The 17,250-nt window shown below is 42.2% G+C and overlaps 2 protein-coding genes across 2 annotated transcripts in view; one reads left to right on the forward strand and one right to left on the reverse strand.

Moving 5' to 3' along the window:
- LOC134881765 (transcription factor IIIB 90 kDa subunit-like) overlaps positions 1-17,250 on the forward strand; it is a 96,998-nt gene that overhangs the window by 17,591 nt on the left and 62,157 nt on the right. The window contains exons 6-12 of the mRNA XM_063909306.1: positions 443-515; positions 9,076-9,225; positions 11,244-11,337; positions 11,576-11,702; positions 13,383-13,422; positions 13,964-14,056; positions 15,635-15,943. Of these exons, the coding sequence (XP_063765376.1) occupies positions 443-515; positions 9,076-9,225; positions 11,244-11,337; positions 11,576-11,702; positions 13,383-13,422; positions 13,964-14,056; positions 15,635-15,943 (886 nt within the window). The remainder of the gene's footprint in view (positions 1-442; positions 516-9,075; positions 9,226-11,243; positions 11,338-11,575; positions 11,703-13,382; positions 13,423-13,963; positions 14,057-15,634; positions 15,944-17,250) is intronic.
- On the reverse strand, positions 1,868-6,275 carry btbd6b (BTB (POZ) domain containing 6b). Its single transcript, XM_063909307.1, has 4 exons — positions 5,391-6,275; positions 4,384-4,474; positions 4,048-4,166; positions 1,868-3,503 (listed from the first exon to the last, which is right to left on the reverse strand). Exons 1-4 carry the CDS (start codon positions 5,795-5,797, stop codon positions 2,471-2,473), a joined length of 1,650 nt encoding a protein of 549 aa, XP_063765377.1. The 5' UTR covers positions 5,798-6,275; the 3' UTR covers positions 1,868-2,470.

Here is a 17,250-nt window from a genome sequence, read left to right on the forward strand (position 1 = left end):
ACATATTGTGATTAGACTTTAATAAAGAGCAGCGGGTTTGAGAGGAAAAATCCCTTGGAATGGCCCCCAGCTCAGGTTTTAATCACACATATTGAAATGAAACGATTATATAACCTCAACCCTGAACCTGGCGATGACGCAGCGGCCTTATTCTAAATCTGCACAGTGTGTTTTTCTCTCTCAAACACACCCAGTCATTGTCAATCATACCCAGCACCTCGTCAGGGCTTAATGTCAGACTGATGCTCAGGCTCTGATTGTGTAAGTGGCTCTGAATGGATCTAATGGCTCCTGGAGTCGCTTACAGCATCACGTAAACATCCAAATCCAGTTAAAAATCCGACTTAACTGGCAGCACAAGGGTTTGTTTTGACACTCTTTGCTTTTCAGTGTTTCTATCCTTGATGTTTATCATTTAAAACAATATTTCTCTCCTCCACAGGTCAACGTCTACATCTTGGGAAGAACGTTCCTCGCTCTGTCAAGAGAGCTGTGCATCAACGCCCCGGCCATAGGTACACACTTCATTTATCCTTCACGATGCGTGACTGGATTCACTGTGCAAGACTTGGTTGAGTTTAAGCTCCCTATCTTTTGTCGAGGAGCATTTTGCTGATGTGTTTAATGTAGGCGAGTAATTGTTATACATATGGCTTCCACTACCGATTTATAATGATTTGGTAAATACATTTTTCAAGTAGTCATGTAGCGTAAATATCACCAGAAAGATTTCCAGTTCCCCAGATTTCAAGGTGGCGTCTTGAGTCCAATACCCAAGATTATAGATTTAACATTGAAATGAATTATGACTTGGCTCTTGTAAAAAGGGGTGAATCTTCACTTTTAAAAGCTGGAAGTTGTCAACCTTTGGCATATTCGCTTAGTCAATTTATAAGTACTCCAGGGATTACATTTTTCAACGACATAAGGTTGGCTGTAAGCAGATCTACTCGGCTGATTAGGACTGTCTGTTCAACTAAGAGAAGTACGATTTGTTAGCCACTCCTTATTGTAAGGGACTTGGATTTTCTCCAGGAACTGTGCAAAAGCACCACTTTGCATATTTTGTTGATCAGATATGTGCTCATACGTTTGTTCTAAATGAATCATTCAGCATGAGAAAAGCACCAACAATGGTTTATCGTCCAAAATCTTAATCCACTGTGGTCGGAGAAGTCAATGTAAGGTAACTCTTTGACTAAGAGGAGGCAGCCCTACTGTAGTCAAACACATTTGAGATCCTTTACTTATATTAATGTTGGTTTTCTGTAGGTTAAGTCAGGAGGTTCTACTGTCTGTGAGGAGCGACACCCAGCTGCTTAACATATTCAAGTTACTTTACTTCAATAGTTGAAGTTGAAGTGAGTATAAAGCTATAAACTGTGTGCAGCACATCAGTGTTTAAGCTCTGAATTGAAACTGTTAAATAGCTTCATCCCCATCAAGTACCAATACACATATGAAGTCTTTATGTAGTATTTCTCTCGGTCAACTATGACATTTGCAGCTAGATTGCCAAATATTGTTATCAATAAATCAGAACATGTACCCACAGTTGCTCAATGTTAAAGGATCTGGATGAAAACTCCACAGGAGCATCTCTACTTTTGACTGAGCCCTCTGACTCTCCAACTCAATGATTATATCAGTGACTTTAAAAAGATGCTCTTGCTCAGGGGCCCAAATTAGTCCTCTGGCCCCCCCTGTACTGTACCCTTCTCCCCCAGTGACTAATCCGTCCATTGCTGCAAGAACTTTATGTTCTCATTAAAAACCCAGGTGTAGTTCCCACTGCAGTAACCGGGGGGCGCTGCAGTCCCTCGAATCCCCTCGCCCACAATGAATGATGTGACATCTGAAGCCTCAATCACATTATAACCTTTATGTTTCATCATCAGGTGTATAAGCATTCTCTTACAGAACACATCTGTCATCTCTAACAGCATCAAGCTGTCAACAGTTAAATTGTATTTTACAAAAAGACACAATGTTTCTGAGGCCGTCCTCTGAAGTGCAAAACAACTCTGTTTTCAACAAGATCTCTACTTTTTTTTGCATTTAGAATCATAACTACATAAAGTTGCTCCGGGTGTAATATTGCTGCTTAGACTATAGTAACAACATTGTGTATAGACTTGCAATTTCACAATTTGAAGCAGTCCCTACTTGTTCCAGTCGTGGCGCTCAGCTTGATTACATAACCACGAATCACTGTTTTAATGTTGTTCCTACAGCAGCCGCAGCCCTTCGACACAGGCATCAGAGCAAATAACGTTAACCCAGTATTTAAATTAAAAAATAACATTAAATTAAATAAGATAAAACAACAGCTCCTTGACTCTTAAAATAGTCTCTCAGAGAACTAACCAGGCCATTTAGTGTGACATTAGTCAAGTGTCTTTAATGCTACATTACTTTGAAGGCTGGGAGGCAGGATAAACCTAATTTTCCATCTGCAGTCCAGAGCAGCTTACGCATAGAACACCAGCTCGGGGATCTGTCCTCCCTGTACTCCGGTCCCGTTGGTGCTGTCGGAGGAGCACTGGAATTGAAATGTCACCTTCCCACACTGCACCTCCGTCATGCCCTCCTGGCCAAAATAGCTCAGTTCGTTCCCGTCCAGCACGGCGCTCACCGTGTAGAAGGCGTCCTGCTCCACCTGAACAGGATGCTCGAACCACACCGGGAACGTGGTGCTCGACCCATCCGACACAAACTTTGTCATGTTCTGCGCCAGGGTCACCCCTTGTCTCTTAAGTTCGATTTTGACAATGTACTCCGCTTTGCCGCCACTCGACCCGTACAGCCCCAGACCCGCGATAAAGATCCTCTTGTCCACCGCGAACTGAATGCTGTCACAGCGGCCGCGGTAGCGCCACTGGTTGCTCCGGTAGGCAGAGGACTGGAAGCGGTGGCATCTCTGAGGTGCCAAGCCCTCCCTCTCTGTCAGAGGGAACTCCAAATCAGGCTTTTTGGCCGCAGTGTACCACAGGAACACGTTGTGCGTCTCCTCCAGTGTCAGGATATCACATTGCGCCGCCCCGTCAGCAAACTCTTCCAGGCTCATGGAGGGGATGCGCACCAAGAACAGTGCCTTGCCCAGAACTTCTCTTTTGTTGCGGGTTGTGGGCCCCAAACCTTGTCTTTTGCACTCCGCTGTGGCCCAGTTCATGACCGCCTCAAACACCACCACCTCCTTGGTGTTGAGCGTCTCCCTCCGCAGGATGATCTCCAGCGTCTGCAGGTCGATCTCGCAGAAGCCCTCGGAGCAGAGCGCGAGTTCGGCCTGAGCGTCGATCACCTCCCAGCAGCGCTGAGTCAGCTCGGGCTCCTCGAACAGGCGGCTCTGGGAGAGCAGCACGCAGGCGTTCTTGGCTTCCAGGCTCGTTTCCAGGAAAGTTACGCAGGCCTTGGCCAGTGCAGGAACGATGTACTTCTTGGCAGCGTACAGGGTGGCCAGCACCGTGTCTGCTTCCAGGTCGATCTCATCGCTGTACATGTACCTGGAGAAGAAACATAACATTTGAATCACATGTTCATGAAAAGGAATTCAACTTACTCGCATTGCTAGAGAGAAACTATATTTGAATATCGTAAATAATGTTTTTCTGTGGCGAAAGGGCTAATTTCTGCTTGTTTTTTAGTATCATATGCATAAAACTAACAATCGTGACTCTGTGATGACTTAACTCATGCTGGGCCTTTCACAAGAGGCCTGACACGCTATAATCTATGGTGCTGGATTAGCCAATGCTGCTGGAAGAGCAACAAAGGCAGGATATTTATAACTACTAGACCCCTCCAAGAAAATTGCTAGGCTGTAGATGAGTAAAAAAGGGGGGAAATGTTCTAGTTGGACATAGAGCACTGAGAAAAACCAGCAATTACAGAGCAGTGTGCCTCTACCCCTGCTCTCAGGCGCTCCCAGCATTTTGGCACTCGCCTCTGCTTAGCTTTGGATGAGTAATAATATGCTTTGAAGTGACACTGACTGAGCTTGTCATCTCTCCTTCTGGTTGGCTGTGTGAGGGATGGTGAGTGGCTTACTTCAGCAGAATTAGAAAAGCAGCAGGTTCCACATCTGGGATATGGATCTCAGACTCCTCCTCTGCCAGATCGCCGTAAAACATGGCACAGAAGACGGAGCTTCCCACGGCCAGCACATACTGGGATGGGGAGAGGGAGGAGCAGACAGATGCGTCAGAGACACGCAACCAGAATCACTCAAGTTCAATAAAGGAGCAGCAGTAGCTCCCTTTCAGTAGCACTTCTGCAAACAAATCTCCTCTAATCATCAAAGATTAAAAACACTCCATTTAGATCTGACTTTAGGGTTTACTATCATTCAAAAACTGTTTTTTCCAACATGTAAAATGCTTTTACCTTGTGTGCTGGAACCTTCTGAGACCCCCCCAAGGGGCCAACAATGAAGTGGATATCAGCCATCAGCTCATTGTTAAACATCAAGGCATTCCTAAAAAAAAGAAGAGCAATGCAGTTTTCAGGAATAAGCCTCAGTGAAGTATTGTAAACAATCAAGCACTCCCAAACTCTTTTTGCCTATAAACAATGGTTATTTTCACATATTTTGGAGGATACAGCATCATTAATAAAGCTGTAAGTAATTCTCTTTCACTAACAATTAATCTACGGAGTTTGCCAATGTTTTCTTCAATCATCAGTCCTAAACCCCAAAGAAACTACTCACACAAAAGACAAAAACAGAATATATTCACAACTAAGGAAGTGGAGCGAGTGAATTTTGAATATTTTTGGTCCTTTAATGGTTAATTGATTATCCACGTTGGATGCATGTAAATCAACCTATTGATCTAGCTCTGCACAGTATGGCATGCTAACTGTGATCAATGCTTTTAGGCAAATTTGAAAAAAAATATGGAAAAGTAGATGTTGTAGGAATGGTTTGGAAAAAAACACACACTATGCAAGTGTGAGTATAGCCACGGTGCTGTACCGTTACTATCATATTAGCAGAGCGTTGTTAATGTGGCCTGTCTTTACTTCAAATTGGTTTTATTGAACTTTATGGTCTTTTTTTTATCACATCTGACACATCCCTGCAGGATATTCTGGGCTTACTTGTAAAATGTACAGTGGTGGAAAGTAATTCTGTATATTTTACTCAAGTATAGTGTTTGTGTGTACATATATATAAGTATATGAGTATTTTTACTCATTCTTTAAGGTATAATATCCCAATCCTACTTAAGTACTTATCTGGAGTACTTTTGCTTGAAATGTAGTATTTCTTTAGTACTTTTACTTGAAATGGACTCATTTTACAGGTGTGTTATTGGTAAAGAGCACTTTTCCACCACTGGTCATTTCCTACAGCTTTCCAGCAGATCATTATTTGTGTAGTATTTTACCTCTCTCTGAGTGTGGGGTGGCTGCACTGCCAGCTCGGGGGGTCTATGTTGTTGTTGTTGATGTTTTGCTGGGTGGTCGGGGTGGTCGCCGTGCTGCTGCTGCTCGCCTGGCTCACCGGCACCTCCTTGGGCTTCTCGGCGTCCGCCACAGTGGTGCCGCTGGAGGACAGGTTGGTGTTGGCGGCGGGGTACAACTCCGCAGCCATCTTCTCCTGCTCCTCTTCCTGCTGCTGCTTCTTCTTCTTGCTGGTCAGGGACAGTGTCAGGATCTCATAACATAACGGCAGCCTGCCCGGGAGCTTGCCGACCTTCTTTGACTTCTTCAGTGTTTCTGGAAGTAGCAGTAGATAAGTCAAACACCTCATGATCCGGCCATGATGGAGCAACCTGCAGTCTGCCGTTGGCATCGACACAAGCAACCGATAGTGTTAAATATCCGGTGAATTGGCTTGGAAATGAACTAACTGATGCGGGGTTTGATCTGTGTAAAATTAAATAACGGGTGAAATTCGACTCCTCCGAACGCCGATTTAAAACAGCATCGACAGCGAAGTTTCCAAGACAACCATTAAAATATCCGTAAAGAGCCGTTGATGTCCTTTACTTCGACCACTTTTCCTCCGTTTCCTGGCGGTCACCTCATCCCTGTTTTCCCTTTTCCAGCGAGTGGGTAATCCGGAGCTGGTATTCAAGTCCCTTTTTTATTACACCCCGCCTCTGCGTTAATCCTCGCCGTTATTTCTCCCCTTTTTTTTATCCTCACTGACTGTCGACCGAGACGAAGCCAGCTATGATGTTCCGTTGCGGCCGTTCGTATTGGAGGTAAACAGTCGTTTGTCGGGAGTTTTTAAGGTCTGCTCTGTTTTTTCAGCTTTTATTTTTTTCTAGTCGTGATCTACTCGGACGCCCAGGGCTCGCTGGGAACCAATCAGATTCACCCACGGCGGTGACGTGAAAAGAGCCGGAGCACCTCCCCCGGCAGCTCCGCAGAGTGCGTCACCGGGATCATACCGCTCCGCCTCTGTCCCGCTGATTAGACCCGGTGGAAAGATAAAAATATAATCTAAAAAAGAAGGTTAAATATGACCCTGCAGTACAACAAATTAATGAGGAGAAATAGAAAAGAACAAATGTATATCAGTGTTGTAGGGAGTGTTCAAAATAGGCCATAAGGGTACAAATAAGAATCCAAATTAAATGTTTGAGAAGGAAAAGTATGTGAGTATAATCAGGAAAATGTGACTAAGAAGTAATAACATGGAACATCATTAACCCCTTTGGAATTTCTTCTGATGGATTGCTCAGAAATTACATATTTCATAAGAATAAACAAATAAAAGTATTATTGCTTTTACTGTGTATTAATAACAAGGTGCAGAGAGTGACACTTTACCCAGCCCTCACTCAGAATATGACCTTTCACACGCAAGAAAACTCAGAGAACCATTTATTAATGCTGTCTCTGTAAAGCAATGCCCAAGTTAAGCTTACGTCCTTTGGATAATATATCTTCTAAAGTTACAGAAAAATAAAAACTAAAATAAGATGCATCCTCACTGAACTACACCCCTATATATTGGTAAATACGCATAAAGCCATCCTTAATTCTGTGATCTGTACAAGTAAAACTAACAGCCAACACAATCAATCATATAAACATTTTATAACATAAAAATCAATACATTTCTGCTTTTAACAAGCTGAGGAAAGGCAGTCGAGACAGAAAAGTTTTAAGACTTAATTCAAAGGAGATTGCTTGACCTTACTTGTTTTATTCATGTCGATCACAAATGAAAGAAATGTGATATATACAAATATTTCTCGCAATTTCTCTTGGAAGTGTAATCTCATTGTATTGCCTGAAACTTCAGTTTTCAGAAGGTTTGAATGAGTGACAGCTTCTCTTTGTTTGATGTTGAACGTCAGATCAAACTGTCAGCTATAGCAAGAAGTCCACCAGAGAAAAGCAAACAATTTCTTACAACCACAATACAAAAAAAAAAAGAAGACCAGAATGCATTGCGGCTCCAAGTCCATTTTGGATTATTTGAGGGAAGGGCACTGCTTCCCCACAGCTGAATGATGACACTTTAATGCTATTCATGCATCCGTGCTCCCACATTTGATTGAAAGGAGCGAGTTCACGGCCTTTCTCTGGGGGTGGTCGGAGTAATTTCGGGTAATGCGGGGAACAGAAGTAGAAGCAGGTTGAGGGGAAAGTGGGGACACTGGGAAAAAATAAACTACAGCTCTCCCTCACAGAATGACTCCTGGGCTGTTTGAGCATCACAAATTGATTATACTCGCCACTGAAAGCGGATTGGGGGTGGATTTCTCTACCTAAACGGCCACTTCTCTCTTTGTAAATGTAGGTATTGCTTGGGCCAGCATTTACAGACACTCAGTAAAAGTTGGAGCAGCGATGGCGAGCGCTGCAGACATATCATTACATGGTGCGGAGGGGGGAGGATGGATGGGCCTGGATCTTATTACCAGCTGGCTCTACCAGCTTTCCAGTGGACTGCTCTTTAAACGCAGCCACTGACTCCAAAGATATTTGACTCCACTGTCATAGCCGGGGCACGAAACACTACTTTTTTTGTCTCCCGGTTGCAGCAGAAAGACGATTCCTCCTAATTGAAACATTAAACTAGATTGCTTAGCATGCTAAAGTCATTTTTTAGAGGTCAAACGGGCCACCTGCCAAGCCGGTTTCATGGTAAAAGCAGGTGGTTCTCATAATTGTTCTTCTTCTTCTTATGCTGTAGTATTTTCCATGAAGTTTATGATATGACACACTGTACAAGTTTCTCAGAGACATTCGAGAAGGAAAAGGCTTGTGATTGGAAGATTGCCCGTTCAAATCCTTTGGCCAGCTGTGAAAATCTGGACAGAGACGCTGAATGAGAAACAGGCTGCTTCAGGGTGCACTCGAGCTAAATGCTAATCCTCAAGTTTCTCCAGTGGAGCTAATTAGCTGCCAGTAGTGGGATACTGGTTATACTAGGAAGATCACAGGTGCCAGTTGGTTTGAATCAGTATAATTTCAAAGCAGACACTAAGCATTTTCTTTGGTCTGAACCAGAGTGGGAAAAAATCTTTACTTGGCTTGTTTACTTCTCAGACGCCATCTAGGGCTTGTAAACTGAAGTCACATAGACTCACATGCAGCTTCTTTATTGGGACAGAGTTTCAGTTGATGTGTCATCTTAAGAGGGTTTTGCCCACAGAGCCAAACGGATCTGCTTTCAGGCTTTGAAACTACAGCACGATTGACCCTCTCTCCAATTAACCAGGCATGATACAATATCTGAATGTGGTCATGATGGGATACTAACACCCTTGAACTGTGTCCTGTGCCGCAAATGCTACAGATAACATAATGTATGTTTCATGACAATTACATTACTGATGTACTGATTGATCCTAGGCTGATAAATAGTTTTGTGACAGCAGCATGTTAACAAGGCATTGCATACAAGTTAAAATAAAAAATGTAAACGTATACATAGAAACAGTGGAAAGAACATCTATTGAGTTCACAATATTAAATACACAGAAAGACAATATTTGTATATACTCATAACTGCAAAGTATCTGTGGAAATACCCATGACTTCTTCTCTTGTCTATTACCTATCTTTCTTTGCTTTTTTAAAACTGAAATCCCTCCCCGGCTCCATCAGACCCGTGCCTGTACATCCCTCGCTTCGCCCAGCTCCTGGAGTTTGGAGAGAAGAACCACGACGTGTCCATGACGGCGATGAGGCTGGTGCAGAGGATGAAGAGGGACTGGATGCACACGGGACGAAGGCCGTCGGGACTCTGTGGCGCAGGTAACAATTAGATGATGATTTAGACCCGCGTCTTCCAACCTTTTTTGAGCTGAGGTACACTTTTTAGGAAGTTCATGCTGGTACATGCATTAAATAAATGTCCAGAAGTGACTTGCGCTGCCTAATTGTAATTTTGGGACCCACAAACTGAAAGAGCGGATTGTGTTAGTACTGCTAATGGCTGTTCGCTAGCCTGAGTTGACACATGTCTTTCAATGTAAGGCAGAAAAAAGCTGATGTCGTTCACACATTGACCTCTTAAATGTACTCACGTTAATTCCAGCAAGTTTTTCCATTTGTAAATATAAAGAAGTGTCCATATGTAAGATATTATCGCATATTTCTGCTCCCGACTGCGAAGGCATCCCTGATTGTTAGCAGTTGAAAAATCTAAGTCCTGAAATGCATCCTAAAGAGATCATTGTTGCTGCTTCTTTTGTCTTCTGGTGAGACACTGTTTTTGCAAGGATCACATAGGCCTTGTTTCTGCTGTAATTGCCCTTTTTTTAATGTTGTGAAACTTCACCAGTTAGTCTATCCCATGATCGATAATATGTAGGCTACATTAAAACCGTTGTTTGCTGCAGTGTTCTCCCTCTATATCTGAACCTGCCCTCTGACCTCCTCCTGTGGGAGGCAAGTGAAATGAGAATTTCCTCAAACAGATCAATAATGTAACACAGGTGCACTGACTCGAGGGCAAGCCTGCTCAGTAACACTTAGAGAGGCTCGGGTGAATGACGAGATTCATCCGCTCATGTTCACGGCTTTTGCTGCCAACTGGGTAAAAAATGTATCTGGGCTTTTGCTTTTTGCCAAAAAGACGAGTGTTGAGGCTGCCCTGCAAGTATTTATTGAAACCTACCGCAGTTGTAGATTTTCCTACTTGCTCATCATCGTCTTTGTTTGAGTTTATGTGAAACAGCTGAGCTCAAAGCTTCTCGTGTCCTGCCGGTGTCGACCTGACTTCCCTCGGCTTTGATGCATTAGCAGCTAAGATGTCCTGAAATCGAATCACAGGGCTTCGTGCATGTTTACGCTCACGGTTTCAATATTTTCTCTGTTCCTCTGCTGCATTGCCTGAATTATTAATTTCCCATCTTAAATCATTGAGAAGGGGTACAGTCAAATGGAGAAGTTTCTTCCTAAATATGATGCAAATACTGCTGTTGATGAACTTGAAACAGAAAAGATTGAAGGACAATGAGGTCCAAATAAAAAAATGAAAAAGTAAACTACGAATCAAGAAAAGCAGCGTCTTTGCAGTTAATGGTTTTAAGGTGAGGGGTGGTAAAATGTTTCAGAGTTGTCAGCGGAGCTAAAAGCCATCACTTCAGTCCTAAAGGCTGTTGGAAGTGTGCATGTAGAAGTGGAAGCATCTATCTTTTAACAGGCTCTTGAGCGAGGCAACTCTAATGACGGTTATGTAACTGTTCCTCTTCAAGGCTCGCACTGCAACTCATTGCATAATATTAGTGTTCTCGTTACTCCATTTAGAAAGTGTTTCTGTGTGTGTGTGGGGGGGGGGGGGAACCCTGTCGCCTTTGTCATGCAGTCTTTAAGGTGAACACGCACAGAACAAACCAAAGCAAGTCATGATGTGTGTATTAGTTGTTTTTGTCAACTAGATTTCATCACATTTAGTCAACTTCATCCTGGTATTTATGGGTCAAGTTGTAGTTACTAAAAGTCATAGAAAAACTGACTACTTTATCTTTGTCACTCACTCAACTTTGTTTCATAAAGTCGTTCATGGCGTCATTGACTCGTCTTATTCTTCGAAAAATATGGATGACGACATATTTAGTCACAATTTTCTATAAAAAAAGTTCACGTAACTTAAAGAAAAAACATGAAACTAAGTGAGCTCGATAAAAGACAAACACAAACCTCTGGGGTTTTGTGAAAGGATGACACATGTTGCGTTATAAGTGATGTGTTCAGACGGAGCTGGTGTGGCACAGATGAACCAGTAAGTTACATTTTTATTAAATTGTATTTCTTTGTTCTGTTTTCAGCTCTTCTCGTTGCCGCTCGTATGCACGACTTTCGCCGTACCATCAAAGAAATCGTCAGCGTTGTGAAAGTGTGTGAATCCACGCTGAGAAAAAGGTGGGTGGTGGAAGTTCTTGATGTTATTGACTTTGATATTTCTCATTTAAGAGTTCACTTCACTTTACAAAGAAACTTCTACCACTGAAAGTATTGAAGATGATGGATTTTGGAGTCATTTTTAGTTGCTTCTTCCTGCTGTTGTAAAAAATGATCCCACAGGGTTATATTTTATCGTCATTTTTCGTCCTTTTTATTTGCACATTTGAACCTAACATTGACTGTCTTCCTGCGTCAGACTGATAGAGTTTGAGGACACGCCCACCAGTCAGCTGACCATCGACGAGTTCATGAAGACGGATCTGGAGCAGGAGAGCGACCCGCCCTGCTTCACAGAGGGTTTGATCAAGAAGAAAGTCAAAAATGTAGGAATTAACTCTAAACTAAATTTTAGATCTATGTTTTTATAGATTTTGATAATTGCTGATGAGACTTCCCCCTCAGGGAATATTAACGCTTCATCTTGTATTACCCTGATGATCACATATAGCCTGCAGCCTTTTTTCAATAATTAAAGGAGGATATTAACCTCTAAAGTAAAACTGTCAAGGATCAATGTGCGTTACATCCCCACACTTCACAGGGAGTTGGCAAAGAGGTGGGCTTCGTATCAGATCTGGGGAGGATCATGTTTAAAACAAGTCTCTTTTACACATTGGTTTTGATGTATGACATAGTGAGTTTTGATCATGTTGGTAGTCTGAATACATTTTTCCAGAAGAAAACTCTCGCATTTGTAAACATTTGTGAAGGTAAGAGATTAAAGGTACAGTAGGAAGATTGCCAAACAAATGTCATAATTAAATATACGCCCATCTTTAACACATTCGATGCTTTCAAAGACACAACAGCATTTCAAATGAAAAGTAGGTTAGAATTAAAGTTTGCTCTATATAATGTCAGTCCTGTCAAAAACCATGCCAAAACTCTGTCATTAATCCAAATACATATAAAGAAACTGATCTTTTTTTTTGGGGGGGGGGGACTTTTTGCCTTTAATCGGATAGGAGAGTGACAGGAAAGTGGGAGAAAGAGTCGGGGTGGGATCCGGAAAGGACCAGGGGTCGGGAATCGAACCCGGGTCGCCGGCGTACGGTGCAGGTGCCCCAGCCAGTTGCGCCACGGCCGGGGCCAGAAACTGATATATTAGTTTGATGAACAGATTCTAATACATACTATGACGTTTCTTTACTCCTCTAGTAAGTGGCATCTTTGATCAAAGGCAGGCTAGCAGTTACCTTCCCTTTTTTAAGCTTGAAATTTAAAGAACAGACATGTTTTATCAAGCTTCTCATCCGCAAGGAAGCCGATAGGTGAATATTCTAAAATATACATGGATCCTTAGAGGGGTTTAGCCAGTTCAGGAAACACATGACTTCCAACTTTGCTTTGGCATTTTGGGTTTTACATGAAACATTGTAAACAAATAGTCAAGGCTAACATAAGGTATGTGGTTTTTAAAGGGACGGATTCAACTAAAAAAACTATAACTTTAATCCACGCTGCAGCTGAGATTTCCATGAAACTCATCTTTTGTTGTGATGCTGGAGTCAAAAATGCAACTTACAGACTTACTTCATGGTGATGGTTCAGTTGAGTTTGAAGCTGCTGTACAGTGATCACCATAAAGAGAAAACACGACACACTCAATACTGTGAGAGTCCTCCAAATGTTATTGAATGCTTTGGAAAGAATTACATTTGACTTTGTGTTGGGTATTTGTAAACTATCACATAATTGGCTTTCTCTTTTAAAGGGTTTTCTCCTCGGTCGTTGCTAAAACGTTCTCTTGTAACAAGGGAAAGAACAAAATGATCTTCTGCAAGAGGGTCTTTATTACTTCAAGCAGTGCAGAGAAAAAAGATGCACCAAATTAAACCCATGTTTGGTGTTTTGCACTCTATGGAAGATAAAGTACTTCTGAAAATTGCCGTCAACCACGCACAGTCCTTGTGTAATGATGCCCTTCTACACTGAGATGTTTTACTGGTACTTTTCTCACCCTGAAGTCATAATAAACATCTCTTTTCTGTGCCTCCCTGCAGCTGGAGATCGAGCTGAGGAAGAAGATGGATGAAGTGGAAGGTATGAATGTGATATCCTTGTCTGTTTGCAATCACATCAAAGGCAACTTGACTCTCAGACTACTTGCTTTTTTTTATCCTTTTGTAAAAATGAATTATGTTCAGGGCAGCCAGACTAATTCAGTCCTCTGACAAAGACAGATTTGCTAACACTCTCTGTGTGCCTGCCACTTGGCTGACCTTGACTAAATGCACATCAGTGTTGGATGTGGTAAAAGCCAAAGAAGAAACTGAAATGCTGCAGCAAATAGAGAGGAAAAGGCTTCCTGTTTTTCCCCCTGATTTAGTTTCAGCACGACGTGTAATTAACCAAACATCATGTAGCATTGCCCACATATTATATCCTTATTATAGGAGATGTAATTTAAAGGGTTGGCACACAGTGAAGTATCATTTCCTTTCCTTGCGTGTTTCATGCTCAATAATTTGAGGGAAATTGGGAGATTTACTGCATCTGACTTTCTTCTTTTTTAGTGTTGCATGTAAGGTTTTTGATTCAGGAATAATTCTAGGTTAAACTTCTTTATTGTTCGCTTCAACAGATGAGATTCATGGCTACCAGGATGAAATAGATGCAGAGCTGGAGTGCGTACGACCCAAGCTGAGAGGAGTGTACGCTGCCTACGCCAAAGAAGGTACGGAGCCGAAAACGTCTTAAATGTGAATTTCTTTGTCTCCTTTTTCACGAGTGGAACAAATTAAAAGAACTTAAAGGAAGGGAAGCAAAAGTCTAATAACAAAATACAAAGAATGAATGTGAGGTCATGCGATAATAAGTATCAAGGGAACACACACACACACACACACACACACACACACACACAGACACAGACACAGCCAGCCCATCCATGAAAGACAACACACACCAGAGTGCTCTCCTCGTCACTCTTCCTTTGTATCTGTTTCTACCTTTGACTCTTTATCTTTGGCCCTCTGTCTGCCTGTTTCTTTTTCACAAACTCACACACACACACACACACTCACACACACACACACACACCCTTGTTTCTACACAGTAGGGGGGGTCGCAGGCTGTCACTGATTTCAGGCATGTTGCTCCTCCAGCTGCTGCAGAGCTCTCAGATCCGCCGGCGTCTCGTTTCTTCTCGAGCTGATTATCCAGTTGCTTCTCTCTGACTTGTGGGCTGAAGTCTGTGTGAGGACATTTTAATTGAGGCTGATTAAAAGACACATTTTAATTAGACACCAGGGCCGCCAGAGGATGGCCAAAATTATGATCCCAATTATTTTGTCTGCATGCGATTTTATTTATCAGCATGCAGATTCTCAGAGATTTGGGAAACACACATATCACACTGCTCTCGAGGCATTTCAATCAATATCTTTTCTACAGCAGTTGTTTTTTACTGAGTTTCTAATTGGGGAAACTGAAATGTAGATTTATAATTATACCTAGCTAATTATACAACCTTACCACAGACTGTGCTTCTTTAATCCTAGGGGAATAGTGAAGAGAAAAGGACTGTATAATAAGAGACAGCATGGTAAAGGTGACACACATAATTGTAATTAATAGAAAATATGCAGTTTGGTACAAGGACACATTTCTAATCAAACACATGACCTTGTTTCTGAACATGTTGGTTGTTCATATTTCTCACTATACCGACATTTTATAGACAAAACAACTTGATTTCTTTGTCAGCTTTATCACTGCAGAGCTAGCTAGCAATAGCAACCAATGCTAACAATGTCAAGACTAACGAGATGCTCGTGTGTGCTTTTGATTTTGCACTTTTTCCAAATGACATCAAATAATAAAGACACCCTACAGTTACTTTAACTTAGCATAAAGATGGGACATGGGAAGCGGCTAGCCCGGATCTGTCCAAAGATAAAATAATCTCTCTAACAACAACTCTAAAATCCTAAACGTTCATTTTCATTAGGTTATTTAATCAATCACCAGTTTATCCATAGATTTTCTTCCAAATTATATGACATAACTTTACAGTTTTACTATTTATTATTGGATGAATAATGAAGCTAAGTTCCAGTTCGGAGCTAGCTGATCGGAAGCTGATCCTAAACTTCATGGTGTCCCTTTACTGATAAACAAAGACAACAGTATATCTAGATGTCTTTTGCAATCGTCATTATTTGTACAATGCTTCATGGTCCTGCGATGAAAGCATATCGAATTTGATTTCCACACACTCTAAATCCATATTGATCTCTGTCCCTCCACCCAGTGGTTGTAAATGAAGATCCCGTCTCCTCTCCCAAGTCCGATGAGTGTGAAGACCCCGAAGAGGATGACGTTCTTCAGGCCGTGGCCAAGCACTTTGGCAAAGACGTGGAAGAGCTTACACTGGAGGCTCTGCTGAAACTGGAGCAGAAGAAGCCAGGGGAGGAAGAGGAGAACGAGCAGGAGCTGGAGGGGGACATCCCGAAGCGAAAGGCCCCGTCGCTAGCGTCCATCCTGGGCCCGATGCCCACGGCCGCCACGCTCGGCCTCCCCGAGTCCATCAGCAGCTATATCAAAGACGGGAAGGAGAACGGTGAGTACGGCTAAGTTTTTCTATCTGGTTTCATCTATCCAGAGGTGGGAAAAGTACACAGAAAAATAGAAGTGTGAGTGTAGGAATACTCTGTCACAGTAAAAGCATTCTAAATGTTCCTCCAGTGAAAGTAGAAAGTACTCTCATCTAAATGTACTTAAAGTAGCGACAGTAAAAGTAGTCATTGTCTGATTGGTCCATTTCAGAATAATATCTCTGATATGTTTTATAATGATTGATCATTAAAGTGTTCTCAGAGCTGGTAAAGGTGCAGCTAGTTTGAATGGCTTTGTATACTGCAGGGTAGCTGCTGGATTTACTGCAGGTGAACTCAAGTCTGATTTAAGGGATTATATTTACTATCATTAATCCTAATCTGCCTAGCAACTAAAGGTATTAAATTCATGTGGTGGAGTAAAAGTACACGAGTTAATAAACATTTTAGTAGTAGTCTCTCAAAATGGAGTAAAGCTACTTAGTTACTTTTCACCATTGCATCTATCATACGAGATGCCTCCTTCTTCATGCCGAACAATCCTATTTGGGATCACTTCACTAGAAATTAGATCTACTAGATCAGAGTTTTTCTCAGTTTTGCCACAGAGGGCTGATTTCTGGGGCAAAACAATCTCATTTGTCGGGGAAAAAAATAGCTCTCGAGTTTCTCTGTGCGCTCTGTGAGATCTGTTTTTCTGAGATGTCATCTGTTCCTGCTTTGTTATGCTTTTGCATTTTTGATGTGTCATGAGTATGATCCAAGCAGAAGGCGGGGTGGAAAGATGGCGGGTTTATTTACTAAATCTCCACTGAACACACGGTACCAAGAGAGTCTGGTGTTTGTTTAAGGAAACTGGATTCGGCAGAGCTCTCTGTCCCCTCTGAGGACGATCTGATTATGAATGCTGCTGTGATACCGTTCATCCTTGACTGTGTCTGGTACCTACTGTAACACCATAATAACCCATAATCAAGTTAAAGAATGCTCTCCCAGGTTTAATTGTCGTAATTAACTCTGCTCCAGGATGAAATTGGCTGAGCGGTGTGTGAAATTTGTCATCCCTTATTATGTTTCACCCGTTTTTAGAACACCGCAGACGAGCAGGGAATGTGTGGGCAAAGGTAGTCGAATTACTTAACCCTTGAGGTGGTTGGCGTGTGGGTTGGTGCCAAAATACTGCAAGTTGGGTTTTTTCTGTTGGCTCAATTACGTATCTCTGGAGGGTTGTGTGTCAGTGTGTAGTGCAGGAGCGAAAGGACGCTTGGTAGACTTGATTTAGACTCCAATCTTGAATCCTAAAACAAGAATC

Source organism: Eleginops maclovinus, chromosome 19, assembly GCF_036324505.1.
Source record: "Eleginops maclovinus isolate JMC-PN-2008 ecotype Puerto Natales chromosome 19, JC_Emac_rtc_rv5, whole genome shotgun sequence".
NCBI lineage: Eukaryota > Metazoa > Chordata > Actinopteri > Perciformes > Eleginopidae > Eleginops > Eleginops maclovinus.

Coding starts and splice junctions, on each gene's coding strand:
- btbd6b (XM_063909307.1), bottom strand. CDS start 5,797: ATGCCAACGGCAGACTGCAGGTTGCTCCATCATGGCCGGATCATGAGG. Junction 4,167..4,383: donor AGAAGGTTCCAGCACACAAG/GTAAAAGCATTT, acceptor TCCCCATCCCAG/TATGTGCTGGCCGTGGGAAG. Junction 3,504..4,047: donor GCTTTTCTAATTCTGCTGAA/GTAAGCCACTCA, acceptor TTTCTTCTCCAG/GTACATGTACAGCGATGAGA.